The 18,872-nt window shown below is 44.7% G+C and overlaps 1 protein-coding gene across 1 annotated transcript; it reads right to left on the bottom strand.

Moving 5' to 3' along the window:
• Nucleotides 1-315: 315 nt before the first annotated feature.
• On the bottom strand, nucleotides 316-18,872 carry LOC141097428 (trifunctional purine biosynthetic protein adenosine-3-like). Its single transcript, XM_073584594.1, has 7 exons — nucleotides 12,165-18,872; nucleotides 11,256-11,459; nucleotides 10,535-10,666; nucleotides 10,171-10,301; nucleotides 7,336-7,477; nucleotides 3,205-3,308; nucleotides 316-951 (listed from the first exon to the last, which is right to left on the bottom strand). Exons 1-7 carry the CDS (start codon nucleotides 12,310-12,312, stop codon nucleotides 775-777), a joined length of 1,038 nt encoding a protein of 345 aa, XP_073440695.1. The 5' UTR covers nucleotides 12,313-18,872; the 3' UTR covers nucleotides 316-774.

Below are 18,872 nucleotides of genomic sequence, written 5' to 3'. Positions count from 1 at the left end.
CGAATACAAGAAGAAACTGGAGACCATGAAAATCCTACCAGGAGTCAATAAAATGACCGTGGACCAGCGCTCCTAGATGACATGTTGCCTCCTGCTCCCAGGGAAGGGCACTTATCCTTAGGCCATGGTTCCCTAGATGTTTCCACCACAGGGGGTTTTTCCTCTCCTGAGTGCCAATGGATAAACACAAAAACAAGAAAGTGGCAGCTTGTCGCCCTCTGTCCTCGGTGTAGCTCACACCAACCCAGTAGTGGAATAGAGGAACCTAAGAGGACATTTACTAGCAATAAACTGGACCATTCACCATCATGTGCTAGTAGTAGATTTATTTTATATCCAAGTGGAAAAGTATTTTACCTTTTACCCCCTTTAGAGCAAAGTGCAATGTGTTGATACATTTTATGTACTTTTTATTGGTACCATTTTGGAACACACAAGACTTCTTGGTTTATTTTAAAACTGATTAAGTTTGCTAAATCTGATTGTGAAGGGTGGAATAAAGAAAGATGCCTCTGCTAGAATTTGAGTTTCTTTAAGCATTAATTGTGCAGTAGAAATAATGTGTAAATGCGACAGTTCAGGTTGTTACAGGGGCAGCAATACCAATTCCTATAGATAGATGTGTAAAGTGCAGGTACACGTCAGGGCTGATCTCCTGGTCACTATGGGTCACTGCTTCACTCTTCCTTCAACCAGGTTTGATAAATTCCCCCTTAATTATGTTATAGTAATAAGAGATGAACCAGGGAGGAACACCTCAGTATAAACCTGCCTTCAGTCCCCAGATTTCCACACGACAAAGCAGTCTGTTCCTAGGGTGACACTTCCGGTGGCTACCAGGTGTATGGCCTTGGCCACTGCTCTCTGTTCAGCTTCTTCCATACATGCAGGGATCCCTGAATCGTCCACCACCGTCTCCTGGAGGATGATCGGTCCAGGGGACCTGCCGTCCTATACAGTAAAGAACAGATGAGATTGCTTAGTAAAAAAGGCATTAGGTCTTGATAGCAAAAACCTCACTAGTGGCAGTCTAGTGGCTCTGACTTTGGCCTGGCGTAATAGGAACTTAGCCATGACAAGCTGGGGCCTTTGTGACCCATCAGATTTCTGCAATTGCATCAGACCCTCTGTCTAACCACCTAGATGCCACTGTCGCTATTCACCACAGCATCTAGGGGTTAATAACATGGCACTATCTTGGCATGTCTTCCCTTTATCCACTACTGTACAGCAGTGATCAGAGGGCTCTGCAGCGCCACCATCAGACAGGTAAAGCAGCTGCAGTTTATAGATGGCGGTTCACATTTCTGACATACATCGTTGCTCAGCAATTGGGAAATCGGTAAAAAAAATTAAAATATTGTGATGGGTCCTGTAACTGCACAGGAAAGTACAGCAACCCCCCCCTCACTAGCCCTATATAGGAGCCAGCATCTGGTCACTGTTCTTTAACCCCTTAAATGCAGCTATTAATCTATGATAACGGCATTTAAGAATCGTGATTCCAGTAGAGAGCAATTCACATGATAATTGCCCATAGTCCAAGGTCTGATTACAGATGCTGATGGGTTGTCCTGGAGGCGCCACCACCTTGGTTCTCCTGTGAAGTCCACCCAGAAGCACAGGACAGCACGGTGGTTCAGTGGTTAGCACTGTAGCGCTGTGGTTCATCTAGTGTCGGACTGGGGTGTATAGGGCCCACCAATGGAACTGACTCCAGGGGCCCATTCTAAATTTCAATGCTCAGGCTAGGTACACCTTTGTGTTGTAGTATTTGTTAGGAAGCGCAGTCGTAAGTTTCATTATATTCACTAGAAGAACAGATACAACATCCTGCACATTTTTTCCACTAAAAAGATGGACACTAACGGAAACAACAAAGACCCGATTATATTCAAGTGATTCTGTCCTTTGACATTTTTGTCTATTATGTGACAGAACCATTTCTTAACCCCTTTACCTCCGAGGGTGGTTTGCACGTTAATGACCGTGCCAATTTTTACAATTCTGACCATTGTCCTTTTATGAGGCAATAACTCTGGAATGGTACCATTTTCAGGCACGTGACATTTTGTGATTGCTTTCTATTCCGATTTTTGGGAGGCAAAATGAACAAAAACCAGCAATTCATTTCATTTATACCATTCGTATATACCGTTAGTTCATTTTTGTTTATACCGTTCCGCGTCTGGTAAAAGTGATAAGGCAGTTTTATTCTTTGGGTATCGGCATATTTAGGAGAAATTGCACAACAAATTTTGTGGTTCATTTTCCTTTTTTTACACTTGTGAAAATAAAAAAAAATAGTTCTGAAGTCAAATGTTTGTGAAAAAAAAGTTAAATGTTCATTTTTTCCTTCCACGTTGCTTCAGTTCCTGTGCGGCACGTGAAGGGTTAAACTTCTTAAATGTGGTTTTGAGCATGATGAGGGGTGCAGTTTTTAGAATGGTGTTACTTTTGGGTGTTTTCTGTCATGTACTGTAGACCCCTTAAAGTGACTTCAAATGTGATGTGGTACCAAAAAATGGTTTTGTAAATTTTGTTGGAAAAGTGAAAAATCGCTGGTCAGCTTTTAACCCTTATAAAAAAAATTGTGCTGATGTCAAGTAGACATGTGGGAAATGTTATTTACTAAGTATTTTGTGTGACATATTTCTCTGATTTAAGGGCATAAAAATTCAAAGTTTGAAAATTGCAAAATTTTCAAAATTTTTGCCAAATTTCCAATTTTTACACATCGAAGAAATTTTATCACTGTCTTGAAGTACAATATGTCCCAAAAAAAAGTCTCAGAATCAGCAGGATCTGTTAAAGCGTTCCAAAGTTATTACCCCAGAAAGTGACAGTAGTCAGAATTGTAAAAATTGGCCTGGTCATTAAGAACACAATTGGCTCTGTCACGAAGGGGTTTATGAAAAAGTTGTGGTTCTTGGAAGAAGGGGGAGGGAAAATTAAAGCACAAAAACAAAAAACACCCAGTCATGGCCTCAAAATACTGTATGTGATTTATAAGAGAGCCTATACCGTATCCCGCAGCTCATAGAGGCAGACGTGGTGCCCACCAACAACATGACTACCCGGGCGCTCCATGTGTCCCCCTACTCCTGCTATACTGCACATGTATGTAATAATGTGAGTAAATCCATTCTCCATACACCGCTGCGTCCAGTCCATAAAGTCAGAGGATACAGAAAACACACAAACCAGCATGAAGCACACAGTGAAGCCATGGACTCTCCATCCCGTCACTGGTGATTTCTCCATTTTCATTGATGGGAAAAGTGTAGAGAACAGTTTCATGATCTTCCCTAAAGGTAAAATATCACAAGATGTAACAAGGATTGACGGCAATGTGTGGGGGCGACCATGGTATTACAACATTTAGAATACAGTTGGTATGGTACGGAAAGTATTCAGACCCCTTTAAATTTTTTCTTTTTTTTTAAATTCAAAACAGTTCATTTTTTTCTCATTACTGTACACTCTGCACCCCATCTTGACTGAAAAAAACAGAAATGTAGAAATTTTTGCTAATTTATTAAAAAAGAAAAATTGAAATATCACATGGTCATAAGTATTCAGCCCCTTTGCTCAGTACTGAGTAGACGCACCTTTTGAGCTAGTACAGCCATGAGTCTTCTTGGGAATGATGCAACAAGTTTTTCACACCTGGATTTGGGGATCCTCAGCCATTCTTCCTTGCAGATCCTCTCCAGTGTAGTCAGGTTGGATGGTGAACGTTGGTGGCCAGCCATTTTCAGGTGTCTCCAGAGATGCGCAATTGGGTTTAGGTCAAGGCTCTGGCTGGGCCAGTCAAGAATGGTCACAGAGTTGTTCTGAAGCCACTCCTTTGTTATTTTAGCTGTGTGCTTAGGGTCATTGTCTTGTTGGAAGGTGAACCTTCGGCCAAGTCTGGGGTCCAGAGCGCTATGGAAGAGGCTTTCATCCAGGATATCTCTGTACTTGGCTGCATTCATGTTTCCATCATTTGTAACCAGTCGTCCTGTCTCTGCAGCTGAAAAACACCCCCATAGCATGATGCTGCCACCACCATGTTTCACTGTTGGGATTGTATTGGGCAGGTGATGAGCAGTGCCTGGTTTTGTTCACACATGCCGCTTAGAATTATCACCAAAAAGGTCTATCTTCATCTCATCAGACCAGAGAATCTTATTTCTCATAGTCTGGGAGTCCTTCATGTGTTTTTTAGCAAACTCTATGTCTGGCACTGAAAAGAGGCTTCTGTTGGGCCACTCTGCCATAAAGGCCCGACTGGTGGAGGGCTGCAGTGATAGTTGACTTTTTGGAACTTTCTCCCATCTCCTTACTGCATCTGTGGAGCTCAGCCACAGTGATCTTGTGGTTCTTCTTTACCTCTCTCACCAAGGCTCTTCTCCCACAATTGCTCAGTTTGGTTGGACGGCCAGGACTAGAAAGACTCCTGGTGGTCCCAAACTTCTTCCATTTAAGGATTATGGAGGCCACTGTGCTCTTAGAAACCTTGAGTACTGCAGAAATTCTTTTGTAACCTTGGCCAGATCTGTGCCTTGCCACAATTCTGTCTCTGAGCTCCTTGGCCAGTTCCTTTGACCTCATGATTCTCATTTGATCTGACATGCACTGTGAGCTGTGAGGTCTTATATAGACAGGTGTGCGCCTTTACAAATCAAGTCCTATCAGTTTAATTAAACACAACTGGACTCCAATGAAGGAGTAGAACCATCTCAAGGAGGATCACAAGGAAATGGACAGCATGTAACTTAAATATGAGTGTCTGAGCAAACGGTCTGAATACTTATGAACATGTGATATTTCAATTTTTCTTTTTTAATAAATTTGCAAAAATTTCTACATTTCTGGTTTTTTTTCAGTCAAGATGGGGTGCAGAGTGTACATTAATGAGAAAAAAATGAAAATTTTTGCATTTACTAAATGGCTGCAATGAAACAAATAGTGAAAAATGTAAAGGGGTCTGAATACTTTCGGAAACCACTGTATTCTATATTACTATGTAGCTTGTCCAAATGGTTCTGCTTTACTACTGCATGGGTCACGTCTGGGATTGAGCTGCAGTGAACGGTCATTTAAGGGGTTTTAATGGCGGAGAAAAATCATTTTTAAGATGATAAAGTTCCCAGACTCTGTCCAGTCCCCCACTGGTCTTTATTTCTTGATGCATCAATGAGGTCCAAATCCAGAGACCTCTCACTATGGATTATCTAATCCTAGAGAGACCTTTTATGTATTAACATTGTACATAAAATAACGGTTTTCCTTCTGATTATGAAATAATATCTATAATAATAAATGCCTTAAGCAGCTTCCGGTTGTAACAACTTCCGTCCAGTTGTAACCGGTGACGTCACCACACACACACGCACATGTTAACCCTCAACACACCACACCGCCTCAACACACACTCCTCTCACCTTTCACCTCCACTCACGTCCACTCACTCTTTCACTCCACATACGTTCCTTTCTCTCACTCCGTTTCTCATACTCACACCGTCATCGTCGCTGCCCCGACATCTTCCTCCGCCGCCGCGATCCTGGATCCAGACGTTCTCCAGGCCGCCGACATGTTCTTGCGACGACGCCATCTTGGATTTCGTGAAATCCCGCGATATTCAAGATGGCGTCGCCGCAAACCCTGTCTTATGAGGAAAGGTTGCAGGATTTGGGAATGTTTAGTTTGCAAAAGAGAAGACTGAGAGGAGACTTAATAGCTGTCTACAAATATCTAAAGGGCTGTCACATTGTAGAAGGATCAACTTTATTCTCATTTGCACAAGGAAAGACTAGAAGCAATGTGATGAAACTGAATGGGAGGAGACACAGATTAGAAATCAGAAAAAACTTTTTGACAGTTAGAGTGATCAATGAGTGGAACAGGCTGCCACGAGAAGTGGTGAGTTCTCCTTCAATGGAAGTCTTCAAACAGAGGCTGGACAGACATCTGACTGGGATGATTTAGCGAATCCTGCTTTGAGCAGGGGGTTGGACCAGATGGCCCAGGAGGTCCCTTCCAACTCTACGATTCTATGATTCTATGATTCTAAGAACATGTCGCTGGCGTGGACGACTCGGGATCCAAAGAGATGGCGTCGGCGAAATCTCGCGAGATTACGCCGACGCCATTTTGGATCCCGATGTCGTCCACGCCGGCGACATGTTCTTGCGGCGACGCCATTTTGGATCGGCAAAATCCCGCGATAGTCAAGATGGCGTCGCCACAAGAACATGTCGCCGGCGAGGACGACGTCGGGATCCAAAATGGCGTCGGCGAAAACTCGCCGACGCCATTTTGGATCCCGACGTCGTCCTCGCCGGCGACATGTTCTTCCGGCGACGCCATCTTGACTATCGCGGGATTTCACGATACTCAAGATGGCGTCGCCGCAAGAACATGTCGCCGGCGTGGACAACGTCTGGATCCAGGATGGCGCCGGCGGAAGAAGATGTCGGGGATCGTGGAGCAGCGGCGATGACGGCGTGAGTATGAGAGACGGAGTGAGAGAAGGGGTCGTATGTGGAGTGAAAGAGTGAGTGGAGATGGTGAAAGGTGAGAGGAGTGTGTGTGTTGAGGGTTAACATGGCAAGAGGTGCGATGCTATCGCATCCTCCCGATGCGATAGCATCGGGCCATAATCTAGTGGTTGTATAATGAAGCTGCATGGTGGGCTTACTGCTCTCCCTCCATTATTAATGTTGTTCTATAGTTACGGGATTTTTCTAGAAAGAGCGACACACTTGTCCATTGGCCGTGACTGGTATAGCAGCATTTACTTGAATAGGGATGAGAGAATACGAGACATAACCCATGGATACAAGTGGTGCTGTTTTTGGAAAAATTTGCAGACTCTTATAAAATTTTAAAAGGGTTATCCGAGACTATTTTATTTTTTCATATTAGCCTAAGCAGGTAGTGTTCTGCTAGGCGCTGGTTGAGATTAGTCACGGACCTCTCCTGCGGTGATTCTTCTGCTTCTATTCCTCTTCTGCTCTGCCTGCTCTGTGGACAAGGAGTCACTGCCGATATCAGACATCATGCCGATTCCCCACCTAACTGTGGGGAGTCGGCTGTCAATCAGCATGACGTCCAAAGTCACACCCTGTCAACAGAGCAGAGCAGGAGAGGAATAGCCGCTTTCTTGACGTGAAGTCACAGGAAGCCGCAGAACTGCCGGCAGGCGCGGTCCATGATTAAACCGGCAGAGATTGGCGCTGGGCAGAACTTAGCAACTACAGTACCTGCCTGTAAGTTGTTATGCCAAGGATAAAAAAATAGTCCCAGATAACTCCTTTTACTCTTTAATGCATTTGTGTGCTTTACCTCTCCATCCAATGAGAAAGTGATCTGATAATGTCCGTCCAAACCCAGCGAGGCAGATCAGATCGATGGAGAATTCCGCCAACACTCTGCACACTGTGCTCTCAAATTCTGAGCGACATCCAAACATTGCGTGATGGAGAACCTGGTGTAAGAGGAGACGAGAACTGAAGGTCAAGAATATTGAAATAGAAGATTTGAGTAAGATGAATAAATGACTATGGAGCACGCTGCCTCTGGCGCCTATTGCTTAGTCCTCCTTCCCGGCGGGTCTGGTCTGAATGTTCTGTAATAAATCTTTCCCTTTGTAGCATATCTGGGGATGGAACACGTCCATGTAACCAATCTACAGATTCCCTGTAATGCTAGAAGATTGGTAGAATATGGTGTGCAGCACATGCGGATTTGCAAAGTTTCACCAATGCAGTAATTTCCGTAGTCTGCAGATGTTACATTGCAGCGAGCAGTAAGTTGTGGATAATGTGACGTACGATGTGCCTGTTCTTGCAGAATTCACAGGGAGCATTACCTTGTGTCATGTGCCCTGTCCTGTGTGATATGGCCAGCGGGCCGGCAACCAGTACAACAGGACACGGCACGTGTAATTGTCCAGTGTGACGTGGCCCGCAGGCCGGTAACTAATACAACAAGACGCAGGGGATAGGGAAATATTTACAACGGTGGGCCCTGCGATAGGGAACGGGGGATGTGGAGACCTCCTGCACTCCCCTGAGTCAGTGTCCCTAACACTCCTAACGTTCCCTATACAGGCTCCTCACCTGTCGCCGATCAGGATACCTGTCACCCTAGCACACCCTACACCTATTCCTTACTAGAGAGCTGGGTGGTGCAGGCACTGGCCCCACCGCTGTACTAACACCAACATGAGGAAAAGTGACAAACAGGGAAACACTTAGCTTTGCTCTGATGCACTTTCTCCAGGCAACAGAGTCCAACACCTGAGTGCATCTTCCTCCCACCGTGTCCAACACCTGGGTGCAGCTGTCCAGCAATGGAGTCCAGCACCTGAGTGCAGCTTCCAGCAACAGAGTCCAGCAACTGAGTGCAGCTCTACACCATAGCTGCCACTCCACCAAGCCTTGCAAGAAATCTTCACTGACACCATAGCTGCCACTCCACCATGCTTTACATGAACTCCTCACTGACACCATAGCTGCCACTCCAGGACTCTGACTGAGCTGTCCTGGACTCTCCTCAGCTCCTTCCTTCACCCAGCATGGTTGGAAAAGACCAACAATATCACCAACTTCAGTGAGCACAACTGACACACCTTTATTGAGTAAACACACCTGTTAGTGATTCCCGTGCAATTACACTAACCACCACCGGGGGCAAAACTATCACTAAAAACACCAGTGCAATGACCATACTGGCCACCGGGGGAAAACTATCTCTAAGCACAAAGCTTAGAGAGAGGGAAAAAAAAAAAAAGGTTACCAGTGCTCTTATCTGACATGATCCCGCATGGATCATGACACCTTGGCAATACATAGGGCGATGTCTGCAGCTATACCACAACATAACCCGCGGCAAAACCTGCGGGTGACACATGGATTTTGTTGCATTTTTGCATACCAATATAGGCAAATCTGATGTATACCCATTCTCAATATTTGATGCCACATGTGAAGTGCTGGTATACTATACATGTGCAAGAGCTGTATCCACAGAGTGTGCCGGCTGTAGTTTACCGCCGGCACCTACCTCTAACAGCAGTGACTGGAGCTCACTTTGCATGAGCCCTAAGAAAGAAAGCGAAAAATAAAGAAAAATAAAAACTGACTCCAAAAGGAAGATATAACTAGATGGCGTCACCTGTATATGAGCTACATCTATTTCTCAGAATAGAGAGAGGCCATAAAGAGCAAATCATGATCTAGGACCCCGCACATCAAACATGCTGTATCTCAGTACAGTTTTATTGATGCAATCTCATGTAAATTGTGTCCTGTGTTTTTGTGAATATCGTGATGTAATGTGCTATGTGAAATGTTATATGTTCCTATGTAATGTATATTAATGTAACACATACTAGAAATAGGTGTTATAATGTTTGCAGAGTACTGTGTGACAGGTTAAGTCTGCCCAGCAACAGACTGCAGGGTCAGAGACAGTTAAATGTTTGGGACTAGCCCACAGGGGTGGGGTTAGTGTTTGGCCAAGTGGCTGCTTTCTGTGAGTTAGGGAGAAAGAGTTTGCAGCGCAAAGTGAGCAGTGCTGCCTAATGGGTGAGACATAGTAAGAGGAGACCAAAGGCTAGGAATAGCGAGATCCTGAAGAGAAGTTACCGACGAGACAGAATGGCCTTCCGAATAAGGGTCCTTGGAGAAGAAACCGAGTCGTCACAAACCAAAGAACTTGTTGTAATGTTTCCCCCACAGATTACAGCTGATTGCCTGGGGTCTCATCAGTCGGATGCCCGGTGATCAGCTAATTTTTGGGGAATCTTTCATAAAAATAGGATTGTAATAAGAGATGCAAAAAGGTTTGCATTTATTACAATTCATTATCTATCGTGCTGTGCAACCTTCTGCTCCATTACTACCAGCACTTATACCCACACTGCTCCTGAGACATTAACCCCTTCCTAAACACTCAGCCTTAATTAAAGAGTTCTCCACTATGGATAATCCCAATTGATTAGGACACTCAACAATAATCTGATCATAGAGTGCCCCGTCCTGAGATCCCCTCCACAAACTGTAATCTTAGAGGAATCCTGCCAGTAAGTGTTTGGTTTCCCTGCAGTGCCTCCAGAGTAGGAATTGAGTATTACACTTTCTTTGTCACATAAATGTGGTGTTATGTATGACCTACCCGTGTGGGGATCCCGGCTCCAGCAGCCTTCTTGAGTTCCTCCACAGCGCTATTATTGGAGATAATTAGGGACAGCCTAGCACAGCTGCCCAGCTCTCTAATAGTGTCCATCATAAGCTTCAATTTAGGACCTTAAAAAATGGAGAAATTCTGTTACAGAACAATAAAAATCTAAACATCTCACCATCATATGTTGTCTAACAGAATCAGCAAGTCCATCAATCCGAAATTATTCCAGAGGCATCTGTAGATATTACAGTGTTCCGGCTGGACTAATGCACAGTGGATTTTTGAATATGAGAAAATTGCAGAACATAACAAGATAATGAATTTTTATACACCAAACCGCTCACATGCGGTGTACCTGCGGTGGATATCAGTATGGCCACCCTTGAGATCTTCGCAGGGGCTTTGTACAGAATTACGTTCTTCAATAGTTGGAAATTGTTCAATTTTAGAGCTTCCAAAAAATGTCTTACTTGTACTCGAGGTGAATCTACAAAAAGAAAAATCGAGATTCAAGAAATCTGAAATGAAAACACAGAAATTATACCAGAAAATGTAGAGAAATGGCCGCTAACAGGATATGGGGATCCCGGTGTCCTCCTCCCATGACTTGACTCAAGTTCATTTTTCACCTAGATTTTTGCTAACACTGCTGCGCCTGAGGAGATGACATCTCTGTGCCGGTTCTCATGCCCCTTGAGACTGGAGATGTAAGCCGGAAAATGAATAATGGAGGCCGAAAATCTGTTGACACCATTGAATTTTTGAGTTGGCCAGATATGTCAGAGAATAGTAAGGTAAGGGCATGAAAGCCAAGAAAGTGAAGTCACACCAAAATTCTGATTTAAAAGCCTATTCCAATGTTAGATATTTACGGCATATCCACAAGTTCGGCTTGGCTGTTTTCGGAGCAACTATAGAAGTGAAGGATAAAGCTGCCAGTGCCGTCGCAGCCATTTCTTTGTTAGGACGTACAGCTTTCCATTCATTATGCAAGTTATTTGTTGCACAGTGTTTAAGGTAAGCACAAGCCTGATGGAAGGAAACACAAAAATCATGAAAAATGTAGAAAAACTTACCGGCATGATGGTGAAACATTGAGCCAATCATCCATGCCTCCTCATCGTGTTGAATCTCAGCCAGGATCTTTTGGGCCACATTCTTCTGAGCTATGAGCACCGCTCCTATACCACAGGTGAAGTTATAGACCAGATCCTGCTCAGAAAGTTCTCCTACCTTGTACAACCAGGGGAAAATGGCCGGGATCTTCCAACAGAGGGCGTCTGGGATCCACATATAAAGAGTGAGAACGTTACTAGTTTATTGACAGATGGCTCCCAACCTCAAGACCGAGATATTAAAGCTCAGGAGACAGGAATTAGTCAACAAAAAAAGATATTCCCTGGGTTCTCTGTTTTGAGGAATTGTCCTTAAAAAGGTTCCCAGATGATCAACTAACTATAGGTTTCCCCCCTGATTGGATTCCCAGTGATCAGCTCTCATCTACTCAAGAACCTACAGCAACTTTTTGATTCTCTGGAGCACCATCACAGAGAAATTTGAATATTATATGGTACCCACTGAGACTAATGGGCTGTTCTTCTCATGTACAGATACCATGGATCCTCAGATCTGGCTTATTAGTAGAGCACCAGAATGAGGAATTGCCCTTTATAAATTATGATTTTCCTAGCTATCCTACTAGGCCACTGCTCTAACAGAAGTGGATGCAACAGAAATATATCAAAGCAATCTGGTTGCAAAGTCTCACTAGCTTTGGCTGCCAAATTTATTTCTTTTGCACCAGACACATGTTAGTGATGACATGTATTGTTGGCTACAGCTATCAGAAATATTTCTAACTGATATCCATTTAGTTTTTTTCTTTCAAGGTCTTCAGCTCAATCTTGAGCCATTGCGACTGGATGGAAGAATAAATAAAGTTTACTCATACCCAATTCCTTCTCAGCATCAGTGGCGTACCTTACCTATGATGACCCCCATGTTCTCAGGTAAGTAGTGGAAGATACTTCCCACCAGTCCACCCTGCGTAATGGGAACAAGGGCGCTGATGTCACGGGACTGGAGAGAACGGAGAACCGGTTGGGTAAACACCATAGTGGAGTTCATTATCATTTCCCCTACATAAGAGATACAAATGAATGATTAGAGGACATTTGTGGGTGACCTTGATGTAAGATTCCCTAAATGTTTGGCAGAAATCCTGGCAGATACCCAACATTAACACTACGTTATGCCTGGTGCAGGGAGGACGCTCTGTTAATTTTTCAGAAACAGCATTGTAACTCCAAGCAGGGTAAATGTCCTAATTACACAATAGATGCAAAAATAAAAAGAAGAAAAAAAAAGAAGAGGAAATGCTAGGACTAATGTAATTTCAAATAATATAAATCTTTATTGAAAGTATGATTAAAAACAAGAAAAGCTATTGGAAGCGTACTGTCCCTCCTTTGTACCAGGATTTATTTAAAAGAATCTCAGATATCCGTAGAATTAAATATATGACAGCCTCATTAAAAGCTAAAACAGAGCTTTTTGAGACTATATGGGCTCCTTGGGATTACTTTTGGGCCCAATGTAATGGTTGATTTGCTCTGAACACTCACAATCCATATACCAGACCCCTATGTGTTTTTGTCCTTTGTATTTAGTTAGTTCTTGTTTTTGATCTAGATGATATGGTGGCAACTTGCTACTCATAGTATCATTGCATCTTCTTCACTGTTCCTATCTGTTCCTATTGAATATAATGTATAATGGTCCTATAGGGGCTGCATATAACTGATGTTTGTATGTCTGGAAGGACCTACTTGTATAATGTTAAGCCCCTTATATTATTGTAAAGAGTTGATCTGCCATGTCATTTATATACTGTAAGTATATAAAGTAAGTTTATTGTCTGTTAATTACCTATGAAAACTTTCAATAAAAATTACAGGTAAAAACAAAACAAGAAATAGGGAAATAAATATCCAATAGAGAAAAAAAACATATACAGGAGTTGGGTGAGCCTGAAGAGGGGATGAAAATATAATACTTACCACAGAATGTAAAATTGTATATTAAAGTGCATAAAAAACGTAAGTGTCACTGATCATAGTTGGGTCGTTGGTGAGTGAGCCTGTATGTATATATCATTCTAACTATTTGTCCTGTTATTTGCATGCATTTGTCTATTACAAGTATAATACCAGACCTGGGCAAAGTGCAGCCCACAGGCTACATCCAGACCTCTGGCTGCCTCAGTCCGGCCCGCGGACCGAGACAGCCGTGAGGCTGAAAACCTGAGGTCGGCGGGCCGCACCGTGCCCGCCCGCTTACTCTTTGTCTCCCGCAGTCAGCATTGGTGGAGGAGGGGGCTTCTGGCCACTTCTTCCACCAATCAGCATGTGAAACAGCTGTGTACTGTCGGAGAGTCAGCACTCCAGAGGCAGAAGCAGGGCGCCTCGGAACAGGACCGAGGTGAGTATGTGTTTTTTGTTTTTTCTTCATGTGTATGAATATGGGGGTGAACATGGGGATTCTATGGGGGTGAACATGGGGATTCCATGGGGGTGAACATGGGGATTCCATGGGGGTGAACATGGGGATTCCATGGGGGTGAACATGGGGATTCCATGGGGGTGAACATGGGGATTCCATGGGGGTGAACATGGGGATTCCATGGGGGTGAACATGGGGATTCCATGGGGGTGAACATGGGGATTCCATGGGGGTGAACATGGGGATTCCATGGGGGTGAACATGGGGATTCTATGGGGGTGAACATGGGGATTCTATGGGGGTGAACATGGGGATTCTATGGGAGTGAACATGGGGATTCTATGGGAGTGAACATGGGGGTCTATGGGAGTGAACATGGGGATTCTATGGGGTGAACATGGGGATTCTATGGGGGTGAACATGGGGATTCTATGAGGTGACATGCAGCACATGGAAAGGCTATGGGGGTGACATGCAGCACACGAGGTGGCTATGAGGGTGTCATGCTGCATATGAAGAGGCTATGGGAAGACTGTATACTGTCATGCAATATATGGAGAGGCTGTGTGTGGCTCAATCAGTATATGGGGAGGCAGTGGGAGCCTCATGCAGTATATGGGGAAACGGGCTCATACAGTACATGGGGAGGCTGTGTGGGGCTCATGCTGTACATGGGGAGGCTTTGTGGGGCTCATGCCGTATATAGGGAGACTGTGTGGGGCTCATGCCGTATATAGGGAGGCTGTGTGGGGCTCATGCCGTATATAGGGAGGCTGTGTGGGGCTCATGCCCTATATAGGGAGGCAGTGTGGGGCTCATGCTGTATATAGGGAGGCTGTGTGGGGCTCATGCTGTATATAGGGAGGCTGTGTGTGGCTCATGCCCTATATAGGGAGGCTGTGTGGGGCTCATACCATAAATAGGGAGGCTGTGTGGGGTTCATACCACATATGTAATAGGCTGTGTGAGGGTCATGCTGTATATAAGGGGCTGTGGGGGGGTTCAAAGATATATAGAGGGTGTCAGCATACTTAATTCTGCTCAATATTAAGTGATACAATTAATATTAATTAATATAGAGTACAATTAATTAATTTCAAGCTATTAGTTCGGCCCTCCACAACAGTCATGGTCTCGCATGTGGCCCCTCGGGAAAATTAATTGCCCACCCCTGTATAATACCATTTTTAATAGGACTAATTAATTAATTAATTATTACTCATTATTTATCCTCTTCTGGAATACTGCAACTCTCTATTAATCAGTTTCCCTCTAATACACCCTACGTCTCCTCCATCGTCTTAGGCTAGTTTCACACTAGCATTCAGCAGAGCTGCGGAGTTCCTCTGTTCAGCTCCGCCCACTGCCACACCTCCTCCGTTCAGCTCCGCCTATGTCTGCATGCGGCCTGCGTACCTATCTTAACTGTTTCTTATTAAATGGTGTTTCTTTTAGCAGTGCAGGGGTTAATCTGCTCAGTTGAGAGCTCCTGGAGTGTTAAGGCTCTAAGCTGTGCATAGTTAGCCACTCCAATCTCCTATATAAACTGGGTCCAGGCTAGCACTTTTTGTCAGAGAGGCTTATGCTGCATGGCTGGAGGTTGTTGTTGGTTATCATTGGAGAAGGCGTTTGGTGGATTTATCCGTGACTGTTGCTATGTTTTGAGTGTGTTATAATTCCCTTTCTTCTCCTTCTTTAGTTTAATCCCATCCTCCACTCCCCAGTGCATTCCTCTGTTATTTGTGTGAGTATATTTGTATGATTGCTATTTTCCTTTATCCCTGTTTGTATTATCTTGTTAGTCTGGTTGGTGTATTACGGTACACTACTACTCCCCTCTTCCCTGGGTGGGGGAAGGGTACAGACTGAGGACGGATTCAGGCGCTAAGGCAAGGTACGTGGCCCCAGCGTCTTCACCATCAAAAGTAATCTGGGGAACAGGGCCAGCTAGTGCACCCCTAACGATAGAGACAAGGAAGGATCCCCTGTTCCTGGGACATCTGACAACAGAGTCTAAGAAAGAAACTAGGGTGCACCTATGATGGAATAATATAGAGAAACACCAAGCTAAATCTACATCAGGGTGCTACACTTAGTATGGGAGACAAAGAACATGTAAAAGGAAGAAAAAGACCAATACGAAAATAGGTGTGCACACCTGATAAATAATCAAAGAATACAAAACTTTATTTCATAACTATGGATACACAAACCCATTAAATTATTTGAAAACATGTAAACTCAAACACAATCATTATGCAACACCCCGGTACTATATCAAATGCCTAAATGATCACAAATGTTGTAAGGAGCAATGAGCAAACAATATTTGTAAGACTCTAGATTGGTATATGCATGTATTCACCCCTATGTAGAAAGGAAATAATAATCATGCACGGTATAAGGATCACAGATAGACCGGGTAACATGTGCTGTATATATAAGAATGGAAGGAAAACTACCAAAGAAGGCTGAATAATAGGAGCAAATCAAATAGTGCTGCACTTGCATGCATAACAATGGATAGAGAGAGCCCTGTAGTCAATACTACCTCATGTGCTCCATAAGCGCTCTAGGCCACAGGAAAATACCATAGTGAGCAAAAGGAGTGCAAGGATCCAGAGTGTGGGGAGAACCCCGCGCGCATCACTGTCCTGCGACAGCTTCGTCAGGAGTAGTGTCAAAGCACTACCAGTTCATGCAGCATTGTGAATCCCCTATTTATTATATTGATAGCTGAACCGTACAATACAATCACTTTTTCTATCATTTACCTTTTGTGTCTCCCCTATTTCCTCACAGATTGTAGCTTTTGAGCAGCAGGACCCTCACTCTTTTTGAGTGATGTTATTATGTAATGTTGGTGCTATAGAAATAACAATTATTATGTCACGGAGTGACTGGCCCAGTGTGACACGACCCACCAATCGGTCGGTCACTAATCGGCAAAACAAAAACACACCAGAGAAAACCAGGGAAACTTTAACAACGGTGGGCCATGTGATAGGGAACGGGGCAATGGACACCTCCTGCACTCACCAGAGGATGTGCCCTGCTCTTACTACCGTCCCTATACGGGTTTTTTCAACCCGTCGCCGAGCAGGATATGTGGCACCCCTGAGGCTCAGTCGCCACAGAGGTACTGCACCTTCTCCTAAGGTGTGGCGCCCAACCATCCAGGTAAGTTGGAGGCTCCTGACCACGCTCCAACACTCGCACCCCACACAATAGAGTAGTTCAGCAAAACCACATTGCGGCTCCTTGCTTAGAGAGAGGCAGAGCACCTTTGGTGGTTCCCTGCTTGGAACACTAGACGTGCTGGGAGGTGGGTGGAGTTTAGAATACATATAAAAGAGCGGGACAGTTCCAGGATAGAGGTTCAGTTGAGTCCAGAGGTTGAGTAGGAGAGAGGAAGCCACTCGGGAGGAGTGGGGATCCCTGGAAGAGGGATGGAGGAAGGAGTGCTGCAGCTGCCTCAGTGATCTGAGCCAGCTGGCACGGGAAAGGAAAGAAGGAGGACATTGAACCGAAGCCTGAGCTTCCATAGAAGGGAAGAGACAAGTACGGAACGTAGGAGTAAAAGGGAACACAGAGGACGTGGATTAGAGGAAGAACCCTGCCTAGAAGTTCTAAGCACAAGGCCGGGGCCCGGTCCCCGAGGTTGTATGGACACTAATGGTTCTGCAGCAGACACCGGTGGAGTAGTGGGCTGTAAATGCACTACTCCCATCTAAGACTTGAGGGCACAACAGCAACACGGATAGAGAGCCGGGACTTAGGAGTAGAGAGTCCCCGAAGCAGGCTACAGCTGTCTGCCGTGCAAGTAGAGTTCTTGGGAACATCTGCCAGGAGGGACTCCAGTGTAACTCAGTACTAGGAGATCTTCACACTTAAAGGCGCTATAGAGGAGACGTTCAGGAAAGGCACATAAGTTGGCGGAGTGTGGAAGGGAGCATTCCATCTTGCCTGGAGGTTGACTGAGTCCCTGACCCGGAGGACACGGCACAGAAGCGGGCACTACAGACTGTGAGTAAAACTTTGGAACTACATGCCCTGGTGTCCTCCATTCCTTCCTGCGTTCGTCCGCCTGGCCCTACTACATCCCCTGCGCCAAGCACTACACCATCTAAGTGTCTCCACATCTACACTGCCCTGGGACAACAGCCCTGCCTGTGGAGGGCTATAACATCATTGCTGCACCACACCATCTGTCCCGGAGGATCTGTCTGCAGTGTCGGCTTAACACCTCCCTTGCCGAACACCACAGGTGGCGTCACAAACTATTCATCTAACTACATTCCACCATTCACAACATCTTCCTATTGCTTGGGCGCCCAGGGCAATGGTCCGAGTCACCGCCGCTGTGACACGTCCCACTGATACCGGCCCGGTACCGAGTACCCCACAGCCCTGGGAGGACGACCCAGATACCTAAACCCTCTCTTGCCCTGCTCCTATCCCTAAGTAGGGAATTGGCAAGTGAGGACACTGGTCCCACCGCTGCACTAAGACAACACAAGGTAAGGTAAGACAAACACCACAGAGAATAGGAAACACAAAAACAACACTTAGCTTTCTCTGCTGCAATGTACCGCACGGCAGAGTAAGACACCAGATCACAGCATTCAGCTGCAACACCACTGCACCAGCAACCTCCTGTCTTCAGCACGGTTGGTATCCAAAAGGACGTGTATCACCAACAGTCAGCTGATGCATCAGGTGACCTTATAAAGGATGGTGGGAGTGGTCACCACCTGCATCAGCAAACTCAGCAGCAATGTAATTACACCAGTGGCCACCAGGGGGGAAAACTGACATTAACCCCCGATGACCTGAAAAGAAAAAAGTTTTAATATGAAACGCCTAATCTGTCACAGATCCAAAAATGGATTGTGACATATTACTGGTATTTATCCATTAATTAATATTATTTTTTGTATGAGTTCTGATACCCACCTGTTATTCTCACTCTGCATTTATATACATACAGTATATATGTCTTTGTAGATTATCTGGACACTTACAATTTTCGGTCTATGCCCTTTAATATAGAATTTTACATTCTGTAGTAACTATTATATTTTCAGCCCCTCTTCAGCCTCACCCACATCCTGTGTCTGTATTTTCCTATGATGGATGTTTATTTCCCTATTTCTTGTTTTTTAATCATACTTTGCAAAATTTTCGAATCA

This window comes from Dendrobates tinctorius, unplaced genomic scaffold, assembly GCF_039654945.1.
Source record: "Dendrobates tinctorius isolate UK_male_01 unplaced genomic scaffold, ASM3965494v1 ptg000084l, whole genome shotgun sequence".
Taxonomy (NCBI): domain Eukaryota; kingdom Metazoa; phylum Chordata; class Amphibia; order Anura; family Dendrobatidae; genus Dendrobates; species Dendrobates tinctorius.
This window is presented reverse-complemented; position numbering and strand designations above follow the sequence as displayed.

Bases quoted from the DNA above. Each gene is read 5' to 3' on its own strand.
- LOC141097428 (XM_073584594.1), bottom strand. From the start codon at position 12,312: ATGATAATGAACTCCACTATGGTGTTTACCCAACCGGTTCTCCGTTCT. The intron at 11,460-12,164 runs GTAAGGTACGCC...TGTGGATCCCAG, and splicing joins GAACATGGGGGTCATCATAG to ACGCCCTCTGTTGGAAGATC. The intron at 10,302-10,534 runs GTACACCGCATG...CCATTTTTTAAG, and splicing joins CATACTGATATCCACCGCAG to GTCCTAAATTGAAGCTTATG.